The sequence below is a fragment of the Carcharodon carcharias genome, chromosome 5, assembly GCF_017639515.1.
Source record: "Carcharodon carcharias isolate sCarCar2 chromosome 5, sCarCar2.pri, whole genome shotgun sequence".
NCBI lineage: Eukaryota > Metazoa > Chordata > Chondrichthyes > Lamniformes > Lamnidae > Carcharodon > Carcharodon carcharias.
The window spans coordinates 23,138,019-23,164,440 of record NC_054471.1 but is presented as its reverse complement, the minus strand read 5'-3'; the positions used below and the strand labels follow the sequence as shown (position 1 = coordinate 23,164,440).

At 44.0% G+C, this 26,422-nt stretch overlaps 1 protein-coding gene across 4 annotated transcripts in view; it reads left to right on the top strand.

The window, feature by feature from the left end:
• Positions 1–26,422, top strand: part of susd4 (sushi domain containing 4) — a 134,623-nt gene that overhangs the window by 45,354 nt on the left and 62,847 nt on the right. For all 4 annotated transcript variants that reach the window (XM_041188371.1, XM_041188370.1, XM_041188368.1 and 1 more), the window contains exons 3-5: positions 16,392–16,586; positions 21,234–21,437; positions 24,021–24,236. In XM_041188371.1, coding sequence (XP_041044305.1) covers positions 16,392–16,586; positions 21,234–21,437; positions 24,021–24,236 — 615 coding nt within the window. The remainder of the gene's footprint in view (positions 1–16,391; positions 16,587–21,233; positions 21,438–24,020; positions 24,237–26,422) is intronic.

The following is a 26,422-nucleotide window of genomic DNA, read 5'->3' as shown; positions in this document are numbered from 1 at the left end:
ATTCCCTGTGAGTTGCCAATTATAAGTTACTGGAAAATCTGTGCTGTTAGCCTCAAGAAAATGACAGCTCATCCTTAACCTCCCAGTGAGTTTCAAGAAATTGCATTAATTACCAATTAATATCACCACTGAAGTTAGGGCTGGTACAGAACAGTGTAAGTGCCTTGTTTAATGCTAAGGTTCTTGCAATACCACTAAACCTCTACAGCCTAGAAAGGGAACAATTGAAACAATGGAGTCTTGTTCCTGCAGTTTGTAAATTGTTGTTAAAGATTTTATTACATTTCAGGGAGAAAGCAGGGAGATGAAAGCAGGCAAGAAGAGAAAGCAAGCAAACGAATTGGGGAGGGGCCAATACTCTGACATGGAATGAAGGAAAGAGATTTCACTCGGCTCTCTGCAATTATGTACAAGCAATTAGCAGTGTGATGTTTACAGGATTAGATCCCTACATCCCAGGGCTGCTTGTGTGATGTCGTTTGAGAGAGAGACGGTTCATTAGCCCAAGAGAAAAACCATCAAACTTTAGAGTTTGTGGCTTTTTTCAGGATTTATTACCCACAGACACATTGTAATAACATCTTGAATATCAGGATTTTAAAAGAGAGCTTACTGAGGTCCCAGGTGAACGATTAATAGAGCTGTGTTTCCTGGCACTGGCTGATAAATAGAGAAATCACAAGCTGGCTACATGTAGGAAAAAACACAAGATGTACAGAGGAGAGAATAATTCCTCCCAAGCAGCTCAGATGTTGTTAACGAAAATGCTTTCATTTTAAGTGCATTACTTAGGAATTAAATTGGATTGTCAATGCAATAAATGAATTTGGCAGAGCAATTGTGCTGGAGTGGAGAACTCTAATTTCTGTGGCTTACAGAGGGAGGGAACACTTGCCCCAAACACAGTTTTGAGTTATCACCCCTGTGCTCTATGCTGGCTCCCAGTCCAGCAACATCTTTTTAAGATTCTCATTCTTGTTTTCAAGTCCTCCCGTGGCCTCACTCCTCCCTGTCTCTGTAATCTCCTTTAGCCCCACAACCCTCCGCAATATCTGTGTTCTGCCAACTCTGGACTCTTGTACATCACTCACACCCTTCACCCCACCATAGGTGGTCATATCTTCAGTTGTCGAGACCCAACACTCTTAAATTTTCTCCCTAAACAACTTTGTCACTCTACCCACCTTTCCTCCTTTAAGACACTCCATTTAAAATCCACACCCTTAACTAAGTTTTTAATCATTTGACTTAATATTTCCTTTATCTCAATGTCAATTTTTGTTAGATTACACTCCTATGAAGTACCTTGGGATGTTTTACTATGTTAAAGATACTATATAAATGCAAGTTGTTGTTATCACATTTTTCAAATCTATTTTACTGTGGGTTAGGGGTGATCTTTTCTGTAAACTTCCCAAGCTGAGGGATGTCAGCGATGTATAGAGAAACTGCGCATTTTTTAAAATTCACTGGCTAGCATATAGAAAAACAATACTGCTGGCTGGCTAGGCCAGCATTTACTGCCTGTCCCTAATTGCCCTTGTTCCAAGGGCATTTAAGAGTCAATCACATTGCTGTGGGTCTGGAGTCACATGTAGGCCAAACCAGGTGAGGACAGCAGATTTCCTTCCCTAAAGGACATTAGCGTATCAGATGGGTTTTTACAACAATGGGTTTCATGGTTATTATCAGACTTTTAATTCCAGATTTTTATTGAATTCAAAATTCTGCCATAGTACAATTCGATCCCCAGATCATTGCCCTGGATTACTAGTCCAGCAACTATATCACTATGTCATCACCTGCCCATCCAGAAACCAAAGAGTGCTGGAAGTAGGGAATTTTTTGTCATCTAAACAGAGACATGGAAGGTGACATTTTGGGAGGAGACCCTTTCCTCAGCACAAAAGGACATATTTTATAGACCAGCAGGCTGAGTGATTTTGTACAGCAACATAGATCATGATGTGGCCAGGCCAAGTCTTGTTTATATCCCTGCATTTAAGGGAACGGACCAGAATTTTGAGGGAAGGTGGGGAATCAGACATGCATCCCATTCCACACAATCTCTGTGCGATTTGCACCTTGTGTGGCTTTCAGATAAAAGTTAACTATTGATATGGACGGCACTGAGCAGTGAGACAATACTCTGATTCTCTCATGGGGAATTCCTCGCAACTGGGCAAAGAAGAGCAGAGACACTGGGGACTTCAACACGTCAGTTGTTAAAAGGGAAACTGCTTGGACTTTTGACAGGAATGTTTGAATTCTGAACTTTTAGCTATAGTTTTGATTGTACAGAACTTGAGTATTGCTGAGAAGAGATGAGTCAAAGAACCAATATAAGGAATATAATATAACTAATATAAGATCCAATATAATATATGACCAATATAATATCTCTCTTATGAAGAGAGATTGGGAAAACCTATGAAGAGAGATTCTCTCGAGTTTTGAAGAATGAGAGGTTATCTCATTGAAACCTGCAAAATACTTAAAGGAACAGACAGGGTAGATGCAGGTAAGATGTTTCCCCTGGTTGGGGAGTCTAGATTCCAAGGGACACAATTTCAAAATAAGAGGGAAGCCACGTACGACTGAGATGAGGAGAAACTTCTTTACTCACAGGGTTGTGAATCTTTGGAATTCTCTACCCCAGAGGGCAGTGGAAGCTCAGTCATTGAGTATGTTTAAGGTAGAGATTGGTAGATTTCTGATTAACAATACATAAATGGTTATGGGGATAGCATGGGTAAAAGGCATTGAAATGTTCAATCAGCCATGATTGTATTGAATGGCGGAGCTGGCTTGATGGGCTGAATGGCCTTCTCCTGTTCCTATGTTCATCAGGGGAAAACAACAATTTATACTGTATGAGAAGAGAATGCTGATCAGTTGGCAAGTGGACTCTAATTGGTAGAGGCGTTGCCATGGAGAATGCATCAGTGATGGTGACTGACATTGTTTGAAGCATTGTTCAAGCATTGTTTGAAATTTAAACCAGGCAGCATGACCCTGATTGGTCAAGGCATTGCCTGAGGAATGAGTCAGCAAATGGCTATCACTTACTTTGTTTAGTTGAAACAGGCACAATGTGTGGCAAGGGAGGAGATTGCAGGGGCTCTAACATTAATTTTCAAATCGTCTCTGGCCCCAGGAGAGGTGCCAGAGGACTAGACGACTGTGAATGTGGTACCATTATTCAAGAAGGGTAGTAGGGATAAACCAGGTAATTACAGGTCAGTGAGTCTAACATCAGCGGTAGGGAAGCTCTTGGAAAAAATTCTGAGGGACAGGATTAATCTCCACTTGGAGAGGCAGGGATTAATCAGGGATAGTCAGCATGACCAACAGGGGGAGATCATGTCTAACAAATTTGATTGCATTTTTCGAGGAGGCGACTAGTTGTGTAGATGAGGGTAGTGCAGTTGATGTAGTTTACATAGACTTCAGTAAGGCTTTTGACAAGGTCCTGCACGGGAGAATGGTCAAGAAGGTAAGAGCCCATGGTATCCAGGGCAATTTGGCAAATTGGATCCAAAATTGGCTTAGTGGCAGGAGTCAGAGGGTGATGGTTGAAGGTTGTTTTTGCAATTAGAAGCCTGTGACGAGTGGTGTACCACAGGGATTGGTGCTGGAACCCTTGTGTTTGTAATGTACATTAATGATTTAGATGTGAATCTAGGAGGTATGATCGGTAAGTTTGCAGATAACACAAAAATTGGTGGTGTCGCAAATAGTGAGGAGGAAAGTCTTGGATTACAGGACAATATAGATAGGTTGGTAAGATGGGCAGAACGGTGGCAAATGGAATTTCACCCTAAGAAGTGTGAGGTGATGCATTTTAGAAGGGCTAACACAGCAAGGGATTAAAAAATGAATGGTGGGACCCTAGGAAGGACAGAGCATCAGAGGGACCTTGGTGTACATGTCCATAGATTCCTGAAGGCAGATAGATAAGGTAGTTAAGAAGGCATATAGGATACTTGCCTTTATTAGCTGGGCCATTGACTATAGGAGCAGGGAGGTTATGTTGGAGCTGTACAAAATGCTAGTTAGGCCACAGCTGGAGTACTGTGTGCAGTTCTAGTCGCCACATTATAGGAAGGATGTGATTGCACTGGAGAAGGTGCAGAGGAGATTCACCAGGATGTTGCCTGGGCTGGAGCATTTCAGCTACGAAGAGAGACTGGATAGGCTAGGGTTGTTTTTCTTAGCGCAGAGAAGGCTGAGTGGGGGGCTGATAGAGGTAAACAAAATAATGAGGGGCATAGATAGGGTAGATAGGAAGAAACCTTTCCCATTTGCAGAGGTGTCAATAACCAGGGGGCATAGATTTAAGTTGAGGGGCAGGAGGTTTAGAGGGGATTTGAGGAAAACTATTTTCACCCAGAGGGTGGTTGGAATCTGGAACAGACTGCCTGAGAGTGTGGTAGGGCAGGAACCCTCAAAACACTTAAGAAGTATTTAGATGAGCACTTGAAACACCAAAGCATACAGGGTATGGGCCACGTGCTGGAAAATGGGATTAGAATGGACACAATGGGCTGAAGAGCTTGTTTCTGTGCTGTATAACTCTATAACTCTATGACTCTATGTTCTTTCTGTCTGCAAACAACAGGGTCCTGTGTACTAATATGTGTAGCTTTCAGTACACGTAAATGTACCACACTGCGAGCCCAACTGACAATCTTCAATTGCCTGTCAGTGTAATTCTTAGCACACCGAGGATTATTTAGTTCATTTGGAAATATTATTTAGTTTGGAAATGTTGTCCAATCACATCGAATGTTTCCACTGTGTTTTAAGTTTTGAGTACAGGCTGGTGGGTTCGGCCTGTATCTTGCCTGTTGTGAACAGTGGCTGGGACAGGCTGTTGATACAATCCACCAGTCTTTACAGTCTTGTACAGTCTACATACTTAGCATCGCACTGGCACTGAAATTCTACACCACATTACTCATTTGTGTGATAGGCAGAACTTATTTTTGGCTTGACAGCAGCATCCTGTTAGTGGTGAATATCACTCGTGTTGCTGCTGCATAGTAGCAGCGTGAAACAGCTAGCTTGTCCTTCCAGGGTAATCTGAGGTAGACTCGGCACTTTTCAGGGCTAAAAGTGACAGCCTTAGGCCCGTTCATGAATTTGCGTGATATACAGTGTGAAATGATCGGATCGGGGTAGCCATTATCCTGCAGGACGTCTTTGATGCTCCTTATTTCAGCATCAAGCCTGCACAGTGAGTAAATAGCTTGGGCCCTATTTACAAGGCTGCCAATAAGGCCAATCTTACAGTGTATGGAACTGTGAGAATCCCAATGTGTATATTGATCAGTGAAGGTAGTCTTGCAGTAGACTGTGGTAGAGAACCTCCTGGTCAATTTTTCACCTAGTATGTCAAGGAAGGGAGTTCATTTGACTGCTCCATTTCAAAGGTGAATTTGAGCTCAGGATGGAGCCCATTAAGGCATGTAAGGAAATTGTTACATGCATCTGCAGATTTAAATATAGTGAATGTATCGTCCACATATCGGAAATATGCGCTGGGTAGGAGGTTGGGTGTCATTCCATTGAAGACACGTTTCTCGTGGAACCCAACAAAGATGTTTGCGGGAGCTGGACCTAGATGGGATCCCATGGCAACACCATCTATTTGGACACACATGGTGTCGTTAAAACTGAGCTCAACTGCAGGAGTTGCTGAGTTCACAAGTTCAGTGAATACTGATTCACGCAATGGTGGCGGGTCTAGATCACCATGATATAGTGTTACAGTGCAAATATCTATGGTTTCCTTAAGTGGAACATTGGTGAATAGGCTAGCAATGTCAAATAAGCACAGAGACACGGCATTGTTATCGATATGCAAGTCTCATAGACTCATAGATGCCTACAGCACAGAAGGAGGTCATTCGGCCCATCGTGTCCACGCCAGTCAACAAAGATCTGACTACACTAATCCCATTTTCCAGCACTTGGCCCATAGCCCTGGAGGCTATGGCAACACAAGTGAATATCTAAATATTTCTTAAATGTTACAGGAGTTCCTGACTCAACCGTCCTTTCAGGCAGTGAGTTCCAGCCTCCCACCATCCTCTGAGTGAAAAAATTTCTCCTCAACTCCCCTCTTAGCCTTCTCCCTCTTACCTTAAATCTATGTCCCCTGGTTATTGACCCCTCTACTGATGGAAAAAAGTGTTTTCTATCCACCCTATCTATGTCCCTCATAATCTTATATACCTCTATCAGGTCTCCTCTCAACCTTCACTGCTCCAAGGAAAACAATTCTAGCTATCCAATCTTTCCTCATAGCTCAGACCCTCCAGCCCAGGCAGCATCCTGGTAAATCTCCTCTGCACCCTCTCCAGTGCAATCACATCCTTCCTATAATGTGGTGACTAGAACTGCACACAGTAATCCAGTTGTGGCCTAACCAGTGTTTTATACAGTTCTGGCATAAACTCCCTGCTCTTGTATTCTATGCCTCGAGTATCCCGTATGCCTTCTTAACCACCTAATCTACCTGTCCTGCTACCTTCAGGGATCTGTGGATATGCACACCAAGGTCCCTCTGATCGTCAGTACTTTCCGGGGTCCTACCATTCATACTGTAGTCCCTTGTCTTGTTAACCCTCCCTCACACTTTCCTGGGTTGAATTTCATTTGCCACTGTTCTGTCCACCTGATCAGTCCATTGATATCCCTTGCAGTTTATGGCTATCCTCCTCACTATTTACCACCCGAGCAATTTTCATGTCATCTGTGAACTTCTTGATCATACCCCCTACATTTAAGTCCAAATAATTTATGTACACCACAAGCAGCAAGGGCCCCAGCACTGAGCCCTGCGGAACCTCATTGGAAACAGACTTCCAGTCACAGAAACATCCCTCTACCATCACCCTCTGCTTCCTGCCTCTCAGCCAATTTTGGATCCAATGTGTCACTTTGCCTTGGATCCCATTGGCTTTTATTTTCTTGACCAGTCTGCCATGAGGGATCTTATCAAAAGCCTTGCTAAAGTCCATGCAGACCACATCAAATGCATTATCCTCATCAACACTCCTAACCTCTTCAAAACATCCGATCAAATTTATCAAGCACAACGTTCCCTTAAGAAATACATGCTGACTATCCTTGATTAATCCGTGTCTCACCCAGTGCAGATATATTCTGTTCCTCAGAATATATCTCAGTCCTCTGGCACCTCACCTGTGGCCAAATAGGACTTGAAAATTACTGCCAGGGCCCCTGGTATCTTTTCCCTTGCCTCCCTCAACAGACTGGGATACATCTCATCTGGGCCAGCAGATTTATCCACTTTTAAGGCTGCTAAACCCACTAGTACCTCCCCTCTATGTTAATTTCCTCTAATATTTCACAGTCTTCCACCCTGATGTCTATACCTGCATTTTCTTTTTCCCTTGTGAAGAACAACGCAAAGTATTCATTGAGGACTGTACCCACAACTTCTGGGTCCACACACAGATTACCTCTATGGTCCCTAAGTGGCCCAACTCTTTCCCTAGTTATTCTCTTGCTCTTTATATATTTAAAAAACCCCTTTGGGTTTTCCTTTATTCTACCCACCAATGCTTTCTCATGCACTCTCTAAGGTTTCCTAATTTCATTTTTAAGTTCCCCCCTGCACTTTTTCTACTCCCCTAGGGACTCTGCCATATTGAGCCCTCAGTTTCTGCCATAAGATTCCCTTTTCTCTTAATCCTAACCTTTATGTCCCTTGCCTTCCAGGGTTCTCCGGACTTGGTCCCCTCCCTTGTCTTTACAGGAACATATTTGCCCTGTACTCTCTCTTTCCTCCTTGAATGCCTCCCACTACTCTGGCACAGTTTTATCTGCAAGTAGCTACTCCCAGTCCACTTGGGCCAAATCGTATCTCATCTTAGTAAAGTTAGCCTTTCCCCAGTTTAGAACTTTTATTCCCAGCCCAACCTTATCCTTTTCCATAACTATCCTAAATTTAACTGAGTTATGGTCACTATCTCCAAAATGCTCCCCTACTGATACTCCTTCCACCTGTCTGGGCTCATTTCCGAGTATTAGGTCCAGAACTGCCCCCGCCCTTGTTGGGATTTCTACCTACTGGCTAAAAAGGTTCTCCTGGATGCAACATAAGAATTTTGCTCCCTCCCTACCTTGCACACTAAACCTATCCCAGTTAATATTTGGGTAGTTGGTTACTATCACTGCCCTATTATTCTTACACTTCTCTGAAATTTGATTACATATTTAACCCTCTATCTCTCCCTGACTGTCTGGGAGCTATAGTACACCCATCAGCATATTTGCCCCTTTTGTGTTTGTTGCCTCTACCCATATGGCTTCATCTGATGATCCTTCCAAGATATCATTCTCGTCACTGCTGTAATTGATTCCCTGATCAATATTGCAATTCCCCCCTGCTGTTCTATCCCCCCTCTATCTCATTTAAATACCATATAACTAGGAATGTTGAGCTAACAATCCTGCCCTTCTTTTAGCCATGTCTTGGTCATAGCTATGATGTCACACTCCCATGTGCCTATCTGTACCCTCAGCCCATCTATCTTATTCCTCAGGCTCCTTGCATTAAAACATATTCCATTTAGCTTTGCTGAACTCACATCTTTCTTTTCTAGTCTATGTTTCCTCTGCCTTCCAGACTCACTTACTAGCATCTTAACTTCTAATTCCATCTTAGCTTCTCTTCCCTCTGAACTACTTTTCAGGATCCCACTCCCCTGCCAATTTAGTTTAAATCCACCCCTACAGCCTTGGCAAACCTCCCCCTGCATGGCCTTCGAAAATATGAAGGAATCCTTCACTGTGTACATGGAAAAATTGTTCGAAACTGGGTGTAACAATTCACCCAACCATTTGGCCAATTCATGTTGTGTAGAACCAGTCATAGATAAGGTGGAGCATAAAGGGACATCACTTTTGTGTGCCTTGGGCAGCCCATACATACGCAGACGCAGCAAGCTGTGAGGATGAACCCTGTCATTTATGTCACGCGGCAGTTCATCACTCTTACACAAGCCCAACAAGCATTTTTTTCACTTACTTTCAAGCAAGACTGTCCAGTCATGTTGAGTGGCAGGTCCAATAAATACGAATTTGGACCCATCATTAAGAATGGTGTGCATTTTGTTGATATAGTCACACTTGTTAAGGATGTCAGGTTTTCTGATGTGCATGTCCAAGTTGCTCTTAAGGCCTCTCCACGCTGTAAGACATTTGCATTGCATGTGAAAGTGAGACAGGTTGTTTGGAACCCTGCAATATGTATGTGCTAGATCAGCTAGGCACACTTTCAAGGATTCAGCCTCTTCAGCAGACGCTGGTGGGTGGCGGGATAGCTGGGAGTAAAGGAGTTCGAACTCAGCAAATACCTCTTCCCGTTTGATTTGGGATCAAGGTACACCAAGATTGAAACCACGCACAAGAACAAGCTACTCACTTTCTGTGAGTACACGGTCAGAGAGATTTGTTACATGTTATGTGCCATCATTAATTGCATCACCAAACCGCTTCCATTTAAGTGAATTTTTATTGCGGGTACTGTTTATGCTGCAGTCATCTATTGAAGCAATATAGCTGCATAAACAGATCAAATCGAAAAATGAAATAAATTTGTGCACCTTAGACCAAGCACAGTGTAGGGCATGAAGTAAATTAGTAACGCTATTACCAATCTGTTCAACCTCATCTTGCATAAACGCTCTCTCGATTGTGCGACTGTGTCTCACTTTAGCGTTATTTATACATTTGGAAATGAAAACTGGTACAACCTTGGGTTTAATACACACTTAGAGAAATTCAATACATAGCTTACCTGTTCTTAACTTACTTGTAAGTCGACCTATGTTGTTGATATCCTGAATTTGGTCTTGGTTGTACTTCTGTCTCAATACAGAACTTGAGTATCGCTGAAAGAGACATGCCTAAGCTTTTGTCTTGTACTCATCAGGACACTCACAAGACCCTTAGGAAAACAACAATTTATACTGTATGAGAAGAGTGGGGTTTGTATCCCATGGGTTTCTGGATCATTGCTACTGTACTCTGCATATCTATCTGTACCTTGCATTACCATTATGTTCACTGGTAAATAGTTTGCTAGATGTAATGTTGAACATATTTGGGAGAAAAACGTGGAAACCTGAAATCAGCATCTGTGATGCCCTGTGGAGGTGTGGCCTAATCGGCCTCAATGTCTCTCAGCCCAGTTGTCAAATGGATGTCCTTTCTCCTTGATTAATATATTTCTGTATTTCCCAGGCCTTAGATCAATATCTGGCCCTGTCAGATTGTAGGATTAATGCTGTATATCTGCAGGCAGTTTGAGTCTGAGGGGGCTAGGTTAGAAATACTCAGCTGAAACACCAATGAATACATTTCTCAAGAGACAGGGAGAGTCAAGATTCCCATCACAACAGCTGGATTAGCAGGCAGCACTAGGAATATGATGGATCAACCCACTCAAGGTCTGAGCATGACTTTTCGCAGTACATGTGTGCCTCATTGAATGCTCGGGCAACTGGGTGGCCCCTGCTCAGGTTATTAACCCGGTATTCCAATGGTCACTGTCAGTGCTGGAGTTTACTGAAATTCTTTGAACCAAGGTCAAACATTCACATGCTTCCATTTTCCTCCATCTCCACATTTGCTTTAATACTTGTTGCACATTTTTAGAAGCTGTTCTCTGCCCCGATGCTTGTGTTTAGTCAGGCTCTGGCCTATGCCAGTCTGGTCATTTCTATTCAGCGTTACGTATAGTGGATTATAATCCGCTTTCCACCAGAAAATTGTTTCCTTTGAGAACAGAACCTTAACACCATGTCAGTAATAGCCTCCTTGAAACAGCTGGTGAGGAGCATTGTGGGTCCACTGCTTTTGCTGCTTTTTCTCAAATGTAGCTAACTCTGAGAGGTGGCACTGTCATTTATTGCCCATCCCGAGTTGTCCTGAATTTTATAACAGGGAGTGTTAAGCACCACAAGGCCGTTAAGAGGCATTAACATAGTTCACATGTAGGCCAGAGCAGGTGTGGCATTAGCAGGATCCTTTACCTGCATTACATTAGTGAGCTAGTTGGGTTTTTATGACAGCTTTTGTGATCATTTAGTTTTTTCTGATGTTAGCCTCCAACTTACCAGAAGTATTGAATTTGAGTTTACAACTTTCTCCCAGTGGGATTTGAACTCAGAAACTCTAGGTTATCAGCCCCAGTGACTTCACTACTGTCCGACCCTACAACCAGCCCTTTTTTGGGACCGGGTTAGAGATAGGCACTCTAAACCTTGGGTCTCTTCACAGGGACCTCACTGGGCAAACTGCCCTCTGGACACCCATGGGTTTTCCTACAGTCCTGTGCCTTTGATTGTCTCCAATCCACAGATTTGCTCCTGACCTTCTTGCAGAAGTAACTTTATCAAAGGTCTGTAAATCCAGGCCTCATCCCACCCCTCTCACAGAATCACAGAATCACACAGTGCAGAAAAGGCCCTTCGGCCCATTGAATCTACACCAACACGTGAGAAACACCTGACCTACCTACCTAACCCCATTTACCAGCGCTTGGCCCATAGCCTTGAATGTTATGACGTGCCAAGTGCTCATCCAGGTATTTTTTAAAGGATGTGAGGCAACCCACCTCCACCACCCTCCCAGGCAGCGCATTCCAGACCGTCACCACCCTCTGGGTAAAAAAATTTTCCTCACATCCCCCCTAAACCTCCTGCCCCTCACCTTGAACTTATGTCCCCTCATGACTGACCCTTCAGCTAAGGGGAACAGCTGCTCCCTATATACCCTGTCCATGCCCCTCATAATCTTGTACACCTCAATCAGGTCACCCCTCAGTCTTCTCTGCTCCAACGAAAACAACCCAAGTCTATCCAACCTCTCTTCATAACTTAAATGTTTCATCCCAGGCAACAAACTGGTGAATCTCCTCTGCACCCCCTCCAGTGCAATCACATCCTTCCTATAATGTGGCGACCAGAACTGCACACAGTACTCCAGCTGTGGCCTCACCAAGGTTCTATACAACTCCAACACGACCTCCCTACTTTTGTAATCTATGCCTCGATTGATAAAAGCAAGTGTCCCATATGCCTTTTTCACCACCCCACTAACATGCCCCTCTGCCTTCAGAGATCTATGGACACACACGTCAAAGCCCCTTTGTCCCTCAGAACTCCCTGATGTCATGCCGTTCATTGAATACTTCCTTGTCAAATTACTCCTTCCAAAGTGCATCACCTCACACTTTTCAGGGTTAAATTTTATCTGCTACTTATCTGCCCATTTGACCATCCCATCTATATCTTCTTGTAGCCTAAGATACTCAACCTCACTGTTAACCACTCGGCCAAACTTTGTGCCATCCACAAACTAACTAATCCTACCCCCCACATAGTCATCTATGTCGTTTATATATATGACGAATAATAGGGGACCCAGCACAGATCCCTGTGGTACGCCACTGGACGCTGTCTTCCAGTCACTAAAGCATCCTTCTGTCATCACCCTCTGTCTCCTACAACTAAGCCAATTTTGAATCCACCTTATCAAATTACCCCGTATCCCATGTGCATTTGCCTTCTTTATAAGGCTCCCATGTGGGACCTTGTCAAAGGCTTTGCTGAAATCCATATAAACTACATCAACTGCACTACCCTCATCTACACACCTGGTCATCTCCTCAAAAAATTCAATCTCTCGTTGTCAGCTACTTCAGCAGCTGTGAAGTTACAGAGCTTCTCACTGGTATACCTCAGTAGCATTCTCAGCTTGATGTCACAGTGATAAAGAAACAGGCACATTTCTGGTGGAAAGGGAAAATGGATAACTCCATTTATAATTTAGTCTGACTGTGTGTAACAGGAGACCGGAGCCTCTCTAGACAAGAGCACTGTAGAATTTGGCTGCACTTTTGGGGCCATCCTTGAATCTCATCGGAATGGAGTTCAGCATCCTCAAGCTCATCTCTGCAATCTGTATCTCACTGTGCATATGGGAGCAACTTTAACATAATCTGCGGGGCAAAAAACCCACAGGATCAGGTGGAACTCTGGTTTTACACCTCCACAGAAACAGTCTCCATTAACTTCAGTGGGGAGTAAAATCAGGTGGGGTATAAAACCAACATTGCACTTAATTCAATCAATTTCCCAATGACGGGTTAGGTTAAAATTGCCCTGTCAGTCTGTCTTAGTCTCTCTGCCTCTATCTCTCCTCCTTCCCTCACTCCCTCTGGGTAATCACAACCAGGCTGGAATACAAAGGGTGGAAGTTAATTATCAGTCCCTTGGTAACACAGAACTTAAATATTGCTATAAAGAAAGACATGTTGCCAAAGCTTTTTGTCTTGTGCTCATCAGGACAAACACTAGAATACCAAATTTCAAACCATCACAGCAATTTAAACTACAGGCTAAAAGGGTGTTGATTGGTTGGCAAGTCAACTCTGATTGGCCGAGGTGTTGCCATGGAACCATAGGCTCCCCAAGCTCCCAGGTAGTTCCAAAAAGGCACAAGGCTTGAACATATTCCTTTTTTTTGCAGAGATTGGGTTCCTGCATTTGAATGAATGTCACTTCTGGCAACCATAAATGAGCCATGACACGAGTTCATAGCAATAACAACAGCAGGATATTTGTCTCTTTAAAAATGAAGAGTGCTGTCTTGTAGGAAGCACAGGTACTGAGTGTGATATAAAAAAAAAGGAGCCTTGGAAAGCTGCCTTCTGTAACAAAGTCACTAGTCAGCAGAGAAAGAGCCAGCAACCCAGTCCCAACCTGGTTCCCTGATCAGCGATCAAAAGGAAAACGCTGAGAAATGCAGAGCAGTCACCACCAGCTTGTTTTCATTTCAGTTCTCACCTGGTGTAAAGGTTCATAGTTGACCAACCAATCAAGTTAACTTGAGAAAGTAGCAGCCTGTGAAAAGTCCCAAGACCTCAGACCCTGATCGTGAGATCACGAGGGACTCTTCATTTTGCTGGGAAGTCATGGCATGCTTGGTACAGTAATGTTAATCACACTGTCCTAGACAATTTTGAACTTTATAGTCTCAGCCTGTGGTTTGTAACTAGTAGAGTTGATGAGGGGGAGCCAGTGGATGTGGTTTATTTGGACTTTCAGAAGGCTTTAACCAAAGTCCCATATAAGAGATTAGCGTGTAAAATTAACACGCATGGGATTGGGGCTAGTGTATTGAGATGGATAGAAAACTGGTTGGCAGACAGGAAACAAAGAGTAGGAATAAATGGGTCTTTTGTGGAATGGTAGGCAGTGACTAGTGGGGTACCGCAGGGATCGGTGCTGGGACCCCAGCTATTCACAATATATATTAATGATTTAGATGAGGGAACTAAATGTAATATCTCCAAATCTGCAAATGACACAAAGCTGGGAGGGAGGGTGAGCTGTGAGGAGGGTGCAGAGATGCTTCAGTGTGATTTGGACAAGCTGAGTGAGTGGGCAAATGCATGGCAGATGCAGTATAATGTGGATAAATGTGAGGTTATCCACTTTGGTAGCAAAAACAGGAAGGCGGATTATTATCTGAATGGCTATGAATTGAGAGAGGGGAATGTGCAACGAGACCTGGATATCCTTGTACACCAGTCGCTGAAGATAAGCATGCAGGTGCAGCAGGTGGTAAAGAAGGCAAATGGTATGTTGGCCTTCATAGCCAGAGGATTCGAGTACAGGAGCAGGGATGCCTTGCTGCAATTGTACAGGGCCTTGGTGAGACCACACCTGGAATATTGTGTGCAGTTTTGGTCTCCTTATCTGAGGAAGGATGTTTTTGCTATAGAGGGAGTGCAGCGAAGGTTTACCAGACTGATTCCTGGGATGGCGGGACTGACATATGAGGAGAGATTGAATTGGATTATATTCACTGGAGTTCGGATGAATGAGGAGGGATCTCATAGAAAGCTATAAAATTCTAACAGAACTAGACAGGGTAGATGCAGGAAGGATGTCCTTGATGGTGGGGGAGTCCAGAACCAGGGGTCACAGTCTCAGGAAACGGGGTAGACCATTTAGGACTGAGATGAGGAGAAATTTCTTCACCCAGAGAGTGGTGAGCCTGTGGAATTTGCTACCACAGAAAGTAGTTGAGACCAAAACATTGTATGTTTTCAAGAAGGAGTTAGATATGGATCTTGGGGCAAAAGGGATCAAAGGATATGGGGAGAAAGCGGGAGCAGACTATTGAGTTGGATGATCAGCCATGATCATAATGAATAGCGAAGCATGCTCGAAGGTCCGAATAGCCTACTCCTGCTCCTAGTTTCTATGTTTCTATGAATAATTGGACCACCAGTAACTGAAGGTATGATTTTGCCTGAAACAATATTTGTCCTGTTATTAATCTGTATCCAGAGACTGGAACTTCTGAAGAACAGACCTGGATTGTTGAGGTTGTTCTCTATGTGACACCTGGCCTGGTTGTAGCCATTGTTAACCCACTGCTTATTAAAGAAACAATGAAAGAATTTGCACTTGTAAAGTGCTGTTCATAATCTCAGAACAGCCAAGGAGGTATTTTTGTAATGCAGTCAATGTTGGAATGGAGGAAATGCAGGAACCAATTTGTGCACAGCAAGGTCCCACAAACAGCTGTGTAATAATGACCAGATAATCTGTTTTACTGATGTTGGTTGAGGAATAAATGCAAACCATGACACTGGGGAGAACCCCCCTGCTCTACAAAATAATGCTATGGGATCTTTTATATCCACTTCTATTTAAAGTCTCACCCAAAACATGGTAAACATGGTACTTCTGGCAGTGCAGAACTCCCTCAGTGCTGCACTTGGCGTATCAGCCTGGATTACAGGCTCAAGTATCTGGAGTGTTTTAGTTCATGTTTGGCAAATAAATGGAGGGGTTTTCAGCTACTACTCAAGATTGGAGCTGAATATAGTGACTCAAATAGAAATAAAAACAGAAAATGTTGGAAAAACTCAGCAGGTCTAGACCACCTGTGGAAAGCGAAGTGGAGCTGACACTTCAGGTTAAAGACCTTTCATCAGAACTCAGTAGACCTGGATTGGATAGCACCAAACTATTCCAGCCTTTGAAAGAGAGTATGTACAGGTAGGAGTCACAGCCATACAGCTGTACTTTGAGCTTTCATGATCTGTAGCTTGCTAGAGAAAGAGGCAAAGGTTAAGTGAATGGAAACATCATGAACTGGTTAGCATTCCAGTTTTGGTGGGCCCCTGGAATGACGGAATAAACAGCATGTGTGATATCAATGAGCATTGTCAGCAGGGAGTTGTAGCTGCTGTTTGTGCAGGACTCTTGGTGATGGCTATGGCACATGATTACCTGGAATAACAGTATGTTTTGTGTTGTCTCCAATCCCAGGGGAGTACTGCCTGGAGCCCCCCGAACCTGAGTATGGGTATTTTGTGCATCAAAAGCCTCACTACACTGAGAATTCCTCGATTCACTTCTTCTGCCTTCGAGGTTACCGGCTGTCTGGGCCCGCCACCATGGCCTGCTTGAGGTACCTCAGCAGCAAACTGGCTTGGATACCTCCTGAGCCCCCCATCTGTCACTGTGAGTAATGTACAACCTACAGTCTGACAAGTATGCCATACGGCCCCTCAGCTCCGTGCTGGTATTCATCTCCACTTGATACACCTTATCGACCCTCATTCTTCTCTTCATTTCCCATACCCTTTAATATTTCTCTTGGATGTCAATCTTAATATTTCTCTGCTTCTTTTATCTCTCTCTCTATCTCTCTGGCATCTCTTTACTTGCTGTCTCTGATCTTTTTTCCCCTCTCCCTGGACCCTTTTTCATTCCCTGGTCACTCTTTCTACTCTCCTTTGTTCTCTCTTTTTTTTGGCCCCTGGTCTCTTCCTCACTCTAGTGTCGATTGCTCTCTTCTTCCCTCCCTCTCTCTCTTTCCCTCTCACTGGCTCCTCTATTTTTGGTTACACTTCAGTACTTTTATTTCTCTCTCACTTTCAGATCCTTCTCTTCTCTCTCAGCCAGTGATCTCTTTCATTCTCTGTCCCTGTTCATCTTTGTGTTCAAAATACAACACTATATGTCGTGCTCTTTCTCCTTCCTGATCCTCCTTCAGACCAAAACCCATCTTCAGGCCTAATTCTTTTCTCATACCTTACTTCCTCTTACAAACTACTTTTAAAGTTCACTTGAGGTTACCTAATCACTGCCTCTTGACATCGCATCTTCTCTTGTTATGCGTTTAACCTGGGTTGAAGCCCTATGGGCCTTAACATTTAAAGTAAATTTAAAATTTTGTCAAATTGCACTTAATACATCATACGTGCTATTACTAATGTTTTCAATATGAACATTTAAGATATCACACCCCCTACAGTCAATGTGAGTCATTTAATGTATCACATTCCTTACAGTCAATGTGAATCATTTAATATATCATGCTCCTTACAGTCAATGTGAATCATTTAATATATCACACCCCCTACAGTCAATGTGAGTCATTTAATGTATCACATTCCTTACAGTCAATGTGAATCATTTAATATATCATGCTCCTTACAGTCAATGTGAATCATTCAATATATCACCCTCCCTACAGTCAATGTGAATCATTGAATATATCATGCTCCCTACAGTCAATGTGAATTATTCAATATATCACACCCCCTACAGTCAATGTGAATCATTCAATACATCATGCTCCCTACAGTCAATGAGAATCATTCAATATATCACGCTCCCTACAGTCAGTGTGAATCATTCAACATATCACACTCCCTACAGTCAATGTGAATCATTCAATATATCACACTCCCTACAGTCAATGTGAATCATTCAATATATCACGCTCCCTATTGTCAATGTGAATCATTCAATATATCACGCTCCCTACAATCAATGTGAATCATTCAATATATCACCCTCCCTACAGTCAATGTGAATCATTGAATATATCATGCTCCCTACAGTCAATGTGAATTATTCAATATATCACACCCCCTACAGTCAATGTGAATCATTCAATATATCACGCTCCCTACAGTCAGTGTGAATCATTCAACATATCACACTCCCTACAGTCAATGTGAATCATTCAATATATCACGCTCCCTATTGTCAATGTGAATCATTCAATATATCACGCTCCCTACAATCAATGTGAATCATTCAATATATCACACTCCCTACAGTCAATATGAGTCATTGAATATATCAATCTCCCTACAATCAATGTGAATCATTTAATATATCACGCTCCCTACAGTCAATGTGAGTCATTTAATATATCACGCTCCCTACAGTCAATGTGAGTCATTTAATATATCACGCTCCCTACAGTCAATGTGAGTCATTTAATATATCACGCTCCTTACAGTCAATGTGAATCATTCAATATATCACCCTCCCTACAGTCAATGTGAATCATTGAATATATCATGCTCCCTACAGTCAATGTGAATCATTCAATATATCATGGTCCCTACAGTCAATGTGAATTATTCAATATATCACACCCCCTACAGTCAATGTGAATCATTCAATATATCATGCTCCCTACAGTCAATGTGAATCATTCAATATATCATGCTCCCAACAGTCAATGTGAATCATTCAATATATCACGCTCCCTACAGTCAGTGTGAATCATTCAACATATCACACTCCCTACAGTCAATGTGAATCATTCAATATATCACACTCCCTACAGTCAATGTGAATCATTCAATATATCACGCTCCCTATTGTCAATGTGAATCATTCAATATATCACGCTCCCTACAATCAATGTGAATCATTCAATATATCACACTCCCTACAGTCAATATGAGTCATTGAATATATCAATCACCCTACAATCAATGTGAATCATTTAATATATCACGCTCTCAACAGTCAATGTGAGTCATTTAATATATCACGCTCCCTACAGTCAATGTGAATCATTCAATATATCACACTCCCAACAGTCAATGTGAATCATTCAATATATCACGCTCCCTACAGTCAATGTGAATCATTTAATATATCATGTCCCTACAGTCAACGTGAATCATTTAATAGTATCACGCTCCCTGCAATCATTATGACCATTTAATATATCACACTGCCTACAGTCAATCGTGTCAATGTGAGTCACTTAATATTTCACGCTCCATTAAATAAATATGGTCAAGCTGCGGAAATAACACAAATGGGTTACTTGTCCTTTCATGACAGTTTGCATTTCAGAACATGTATTATATCAATGGTAGTGTGATGAACTCCAGAACCACAACTGATGTTAATCTTTAAGCTTTTAACTTTGAATAATAGTGACAATTCCCAAATACTTCACAGAGTATCTGAAGTTTTCATTGAATTCAAGGTTTGGAATATTATTGTAACAACAATAGGCCATCATTGGGCTGGAATTCTCTCAACCAATGGAAGAGAGGTCCTACCTTTGGTGGGGATGGAGAGATGCAGTCCCTCTGGCCTGGGCCTGAGTGCCCTGACTTTCGGTAATACCATCACCCAAATCTACAGCCCCCCAAGGAGTATTTTGAGCTGAGATTGATTTTTTTTAACCAGGCAGTTTTGATGTTCAATTCTGTGCAGAAGTCAAGCAGAGTTTTGCTAAAAGAGTTTCAGTGTCATATTAGTTCCTAAACAACCTGATTTTTTTGCTCATTGCATTTAATTCTTGACCTTCTCCACAGTTATGTGTACAGTATGCGTACATCGGGGTCTAACTGGGTCCTGATTTCACTGCCTCGCACCATCCACAGGAGTTTTAACTCTGGATTTATAGTCTGTCTCCTCATCCCTCATCCCTAGACATTGCTGTCTAGTCCTTGGTCCTTCACCATGCTGAAGATACTTTCACTCCTCTTGTCCCCCTTGTCCTCACTTATCACCCCACCAGCCTCCGCATTCAAAGGATCATCCGCCGCCATTTCCGCCAACTCCAGCATGATGCCACCACCAAACACATCTTCCCTTCACCCCCCTTATCGGCATTCCGTAGGGATCGCTCCCTCCGCGACACCCTGGTCCACTCCTCCATCACCCCCTACTCCTCAACCCCCTCCTATGGCACCACCCCATGCCCACGCAAAAGATGCAACACCTGCCCCTTCACTTCCTCTCTCCTCACTGTCCAAGGACCCAAACACTCCTTTCAAGTGAAGCAGCATTTCACTTGCATTTCCCCCAACTTAGTCTACTGCATTCGTTGCTCCCAATGTGGTCTCCTCTACATTGGCGAGACCAAACGTAAACTGGGCGACCGCTTTGCAGAATACCTGCGGTCTGTCCGCAAGAATGACCAAAACCTCCCTGTCGCTTGCCATTTTAACACTCCACCCTGCTCTCTTGCCCACATGTCTGTCCTTGGCTTGCTGCATTGTTCCAGTGAAGCCCAACGTAAACTGGAGGAACAACACCTCATCTTCCAACTAGGGACTTTACAGCCTTCCGGACTGAATATTGAATTCAACAACTTTAGGTTGTGAGCTCCCTCCCCCATCCCCACCCACTTTCTGTTTCCCCCTTCCTTTTTTTTCCAATAAATTATAAAGATTTTCCTTTTCCCACCTATTTCCATTATAAAAAAAAACCCCACTAGAGCTATACCTTGAGTGCCCTACCATCCATTCTTAATTAGCACATTCGTTTAGATAATATCACCAACTTTAACTTTAACACCTATGTGTTCTATTGTACTATTGTCGTTGACATCTTTTGATGATCTGCCTTTATCACTGCTTGTTTGTCCCTACAACCACACCCCCCCCCCTCCACCTCTCTCTCTCTCTCTATCTCTCCGCCCCCCACACACACACCTTAAACCAGCTTATATTTCAACTCTTTCTTGGACTCGAACTCAAGTTCTGTCGAAGGGTCATGAGGATTCGAAATGTCAACTCTTTTCTTCTCCGCCGATGCTGCCAGACCTGCTGAGTTTTTCCAGGTAATTCTGTTTTTGTTTTTTCACTCCTCTTGTTCATTGGCTTGTCAGTGCCACACATCCATTGCTGGCTGCTTGGTCTGAAAGGTGAGGCCGAGGGTGGGTAAGCAGCTCACCCACCCCCCAAAAAGAATCACCTGAAAATTAAAATAATAATGGGATTGCTTTGGCGAATCCTTGAAACAGATTTTTGTTTGGTACCGGCCTTTGGTGGAGCTTGGAATGTTGGAGGTCACAAAGCCTCAGTAATATTTCATGGAAATTCTTGTCTTTTTCAGTTGTTGTCTGCCAGGTTCCAAGCATCGTAAATGGGGAAGTGGAAAACAGGACCTATCGAGTGGATGATATAATGGAGTTCCACTGTCTGACCAGCTTCTATCTCGACTTCCAGTCCACAGAGCCTCCTCCCAGGTGTCAGGAGGACGGTGTGTGGAGCTCAGTCCCGAGTTGTCTCAGCAACTCTGTGACACCACTTTCACCAGGTGAGGGAGGAAGGGTGGGGAGCTGGGAGGGAGGAAGAGGGAAGAAGGAATATGGAGGGGGAGGGAAGGAGAGTGGAGGGAGGGGGAGTGAGGGGGGAACAAGGAGGTGGATGGGAGGAGGGAGGTTTAGAAAGGTTGTATATTGTCTCATGAAGAGGTCTAGAGGTTTGTATGATTGAACAATAACTGTTTATTAATAACACATAACTGCGTACATATGCAGGATACAATCCTGACTAGGTGTTATCTTCATGCTGATTTCTACCAGACTCCCTCTTCCACTCTACTACTCCCATGTGACTCTCTACATCATAATATGGGCGGTACTGTTTCCCCAGTCCCACTTTAACCCTTACAGTCCCAAACACCCTAATACTACAGGAGGAGAGTGAGGAAAGAAGAGGACAGAGGAGAGAGGGGAGGGGGCAGAAAGGAGGGAGAGAGAGGAGCGGGAGAGAGACTGGGGAGGTGGGAGGGGAGGAGAGAAGAAGAGAAGGAGGGAAGGAATAGGGGAGAGGGTGGAGGAGGTAGGGAGAAGATGAGGGGAAGCATAGGAGGAGGGAGGGAAGGTGACAGAGGAGAAAAAAGAGCAGTGTTGAGGTAGGAGAGTAGGTAGTGGCAAGGGTGGAATGTGGATGAGGAAAGAGGGAGGCAGAGGAGGAAAGGAGAAGAAAGGAGGGGTCGGGAGGGACAGGAGTGGGGAGAAGGTGGGTAGGAGGCTGGATGGAGTAGAGGGAGGGGAGGAGGAGAAGGGTGGAAGGGAGGAGAGAATGGGAGGAGGGAGTGTGGGATTGAGGGAGGGGAGGAGAGAGAGGGGTAGAGAGAGAGTGGGGTTGAGGAAGGGATGAGGGAGGGGAGGCAGAGTGAGAGAGAAAGGAGGAAGGACAAGGAGGGGTTTTAATCCCTCTAGTTTATCAGGATGGGACAGGCCGTGCCTTGAGAGACGGCTGTAATTCCCACTCAGAGATGAAAGAAAGACAAACTTTGGTTTATAGATTTTTGGACACTAAGGGAATCAACCAAAATGGGGATATGGCAGGAAAATGGAGTTAACCATGACCTTACTGCAGGGCTGAGAAGGCTCGGGGGGCTGAATGGCCTATTTCTGCTCCTGTTTCTTATAGTCTTAACTGATTTGAAGTTCATCAGCTGTTGTTATATGGGAAATTGCAACAGCTGTTATCTGCAAAGCAAGATCCCACAGACAATGAAGAGTTGAATGATCTGTTAATCGGGTTTCAGCAGTGTTGGTTGAGGGAGAAATATTGGAGCAGAACACTGAGAGAACTCCATGCTCTTTATGAAATAGTGTGCTTGGGATCTTTCAACGGGCTGGTATAGAAACTGGAACAATATCGACTTGGCACTGCAGGAGGAGGAGGACAGCAGGTGGCAGTGGGCGGCTGGAATGTTCTGGATCTGAACCTGCTGATCCTGGCTCCACTTCAATGAAAAAAACACAGATTAAATTTACCTCATTGGTGGCGCCCAATGGCTAGGCCACCTCCACAACCAGAAATCCTGAGCAGAATAAAGCCAATTTAACAGAGCGGTCCTAAAGCAGAGGTTAGATCCTCGATGGCGTGTACTCTTAAAAAAATGACCCAATTTGGGTTGGAAAGCAAAATTGAGCCCTTTGCACTGGTTTTAATGGCTGTAAAGCAGGTGTAACAAGATTTCTACCTTAACTCCAATAATTCTGGTGACGTGTAGCTTGACACCACTCAAGTTCAAAACCTCCCTGCAACAGACTTACCACCACATACCTCACAAACCCATCACTGAGAAGAAAGGGTTGCCTCATCGGCGACAGTCCCTGCTAATTACACAGGTCAGGATTGTCAGTGTTTTGAACCCTGGGCTGTGGAGGTTACACTAGGTTACCATGCCCCTGGACTGGGGAATGAAGCAGCCAGAGTTCCCACTGCTGACCAGCTTCACATCCATGGACACAGGGCAAGGAGAGGATGAGGCTCGGCCAGATTGAAGGCTGCCGGGTGGACAAGCCTTGGATCCCGGTCAGCGCAGGGACCTAGCATCATGGACAGGGCAAGAAGGCAGGGTTTGGGGGTGAGGGGGGTGGAGGTGAGAACTGAGGAGCTTTCACAAGTTTACTTGTTGGGCCGGGAGTATGCTCCTGTTGCTGCTGATTCACACGCAGTGGCATAGAGACACTTAAACTGTTCCATGTGGCCCAGGAAACCCAGCCTGTAGGTCTTAGACATAAAATTAATGTTAAAACATTTTAAGGTTTGACCTGCCTCCTGAGAGGGATTGGTCACCTAGCCCCACCCCTACCAACCTCCCCCCTGCCTCTGTTAACAGTGTTGAGGTTGGGTTGCCCATTTTAAAATTTTTAACTCCCCACACATGCCTCCCACCACACCTACCCTGGGAGGAGGTTAAAATGACTCCTGATTGGTGCAGAACTGAAACTAGCAATGACACCCAGTGTGTGGGTACGATAGCAGCTTTTAACACATCGACATTTGCCACCTTTGTCCTTCACAGCTGAGGTGAGTGTTTCTAAAGGGCTAATCCATAGTGAGAGACAGCGTTAATAACTCTGCTCTGTCTCTCCAGAACTCGACGACCTGAACACTTGTACTGATCCTGGATTCCCTGAGCATGGAGGCAGGACTCTGTCACTCCCCGGGCTCTTGTATGAGGGTGCCTTGGTGAGGTTCCACTGCCAGGAGGGGTACAAACTGAAAGGAGCACCCAAGATGGAATGCGAAATGCAGGAAGATGGAAGCCTGGTCTGGGAACCTAGCTCGACACCTGTTTGTCTCTCTGAATGTAAGTTAAAGGGAAATGAACATACCAACTAAGGCAGCAGGAATTTAGGGAGAGGGATCTTAGCTTAGTATGGTCATCCAGTGAAACTTGCTGGAAAATGTGTTTGTCTGTATATTTACAGCTATGTTTGTGTATGTCTGTACTTGTATGTCTCTAGATTTCTGTGTTAGTTTATACATGTGTGTGTGTATGTGTATGTGTAGGTCTGTATATGTATGTCAGTACATGTATGTATGTAGCTGCCCTGAAAAATTGATCTGGGTCATCCACTCATTTCATGATGGAATGATGGAGAATGGAGCCTCATCAGATGCCTTTCCTGTTGCTCATGGTACCAATGGGGAGGCGATGGTGTAGTGGTATTGTTACTGGACCAGTAATCCAGGGTAATGCTCTGGGGACCTGAGTTTGAATCCTGCCTTAGCGAATGGTGGAATTTGAAGTCAATAAAAATCTGGAATTAAAAGTCTAATGATGACCATGAAACCCATTGTTGTAAAAACCCATCTGGTTCACTAATGTCCTTTAGGGAAGGAAATCTGTCATCCTTATCTGGCCTGGCCTACATGTGACTCCAGCCCCACAGCACGTGGTTGACTCTGAAATGACCTAGCAAGCCACTCAGTTGTAACAGACCACTACAAAGTGGTGTACCTACACCGCATGGACGACAGTGTTTCAAGAAGGCAGCTCACCACCACCTTCTCATGGGCAACTAGGGATGGGCCCAGCCAGCGAAGCCCACATCCCGTGAATGAATTTTAAAAAGCAAGACTGTGTACTGGCTCCAAATGTTTGCCACCTACCTTTTGGCCATGCTCTTGTATGTACTGAAATATCTTGATATAAGAGCACACATTCAGTTCAGGGCACACAGCAACCTCTTCAGTCTGCAAAGCTGAAGGCTCTCAAAATGGTCACAGAACAGCTACTAAATGAACTCTTGCTGGTGACTGTGTTCTCAAAGCGCAAATCCAGAGGACATCCAGTTGCTTGTTAACTGTTTTGTTCAGGCTTCAAAACACTTCAGCCTTGCAATAAGTCTGAAAAAGACAGGGATTTTATACCAACCTGTCCCTGGACACAAACTCCAAGGGCCCATAGTCACAATTAACAATAAACCGCTCAACTCAGTTCAGAAATTCTGCTATCTTGGGAGCATCTCTCCAACAACACCACATTGAATGATGAAAACGCTTATCACCTGGCCAAAGCAAGCTCAGCGTTCAGCAGGATCACCCACAGACTTTGGAGAGAGCGTGGAGTTGACTCAAAACAAAGATCAAAGTCTACCAGGCAGTGGTCCTCACATTATTTCTCTATGGTTGTGAGGCATGGGCAACATACTGGCATCACATGAAACAACTAGATGAATGCCACCTTCACTGCTTATATCTACAACATGAGGTAGCAAATCAAAATTCCAAATGCTGAAGTTCTTGCAAAGTGCCAATACCAGGTGTTGCAAACATGCTGACCCGATAGTGGTTTGGTAATACAGAACTTGAGTATTGCTGGAAAACCAATACCTGATGAGAGAAAATGGAAAGCTTCGACAAAATGACTTTTTTTAGCAATACTCATGCTCACCAGAGCTCAGCTTCATTGGGTCAGTCATACGGTTTGTGTGGATGATTCCTGCACATCAAAGGCGCTATTCTATAGCCAGCTGTGCACTGGAACCTGCAACCTTAGAACATCCAAAGCTCTGATACAAAGGGTGGAATCTTCCGCTCTGGGACTATGTCCTGTGGCAGAGGTGGGAAGTTGGATGGACTCCCCACCGCAGAGCATAGCAGGTAAACCCACCAAATCGTGCAATGTTAAACTAATTAATGAAGCAGCTGTGAGATTCGGGTAGGGCAGGAAGTTGGCCGGTCTGCCGTCATGTCATGGTGCCATATTTAAAAAGGCACCCGGATAGACCTTCATTAACAACACCAGGACCCTAGAAGAAGGATAAACAATCTCCAGCTCTCTGCTTCAGCAATGCCTTCCTGGAGCATCTCTGCCAGGCCATGCAGACAGGCAGGATGTCCTCTTTCCCCAGGGGTGACCGCAAGAGGCCATCTCTTCTGACCACACCAGCCTGGGAGGAGGTCGCAAGGACTACAGTGCCCATGGGGTCCAGAGGAGGAATGGCCTGTAATGCAGGGAATAAGTCAAAGATCTTATCTGCTCAGCTA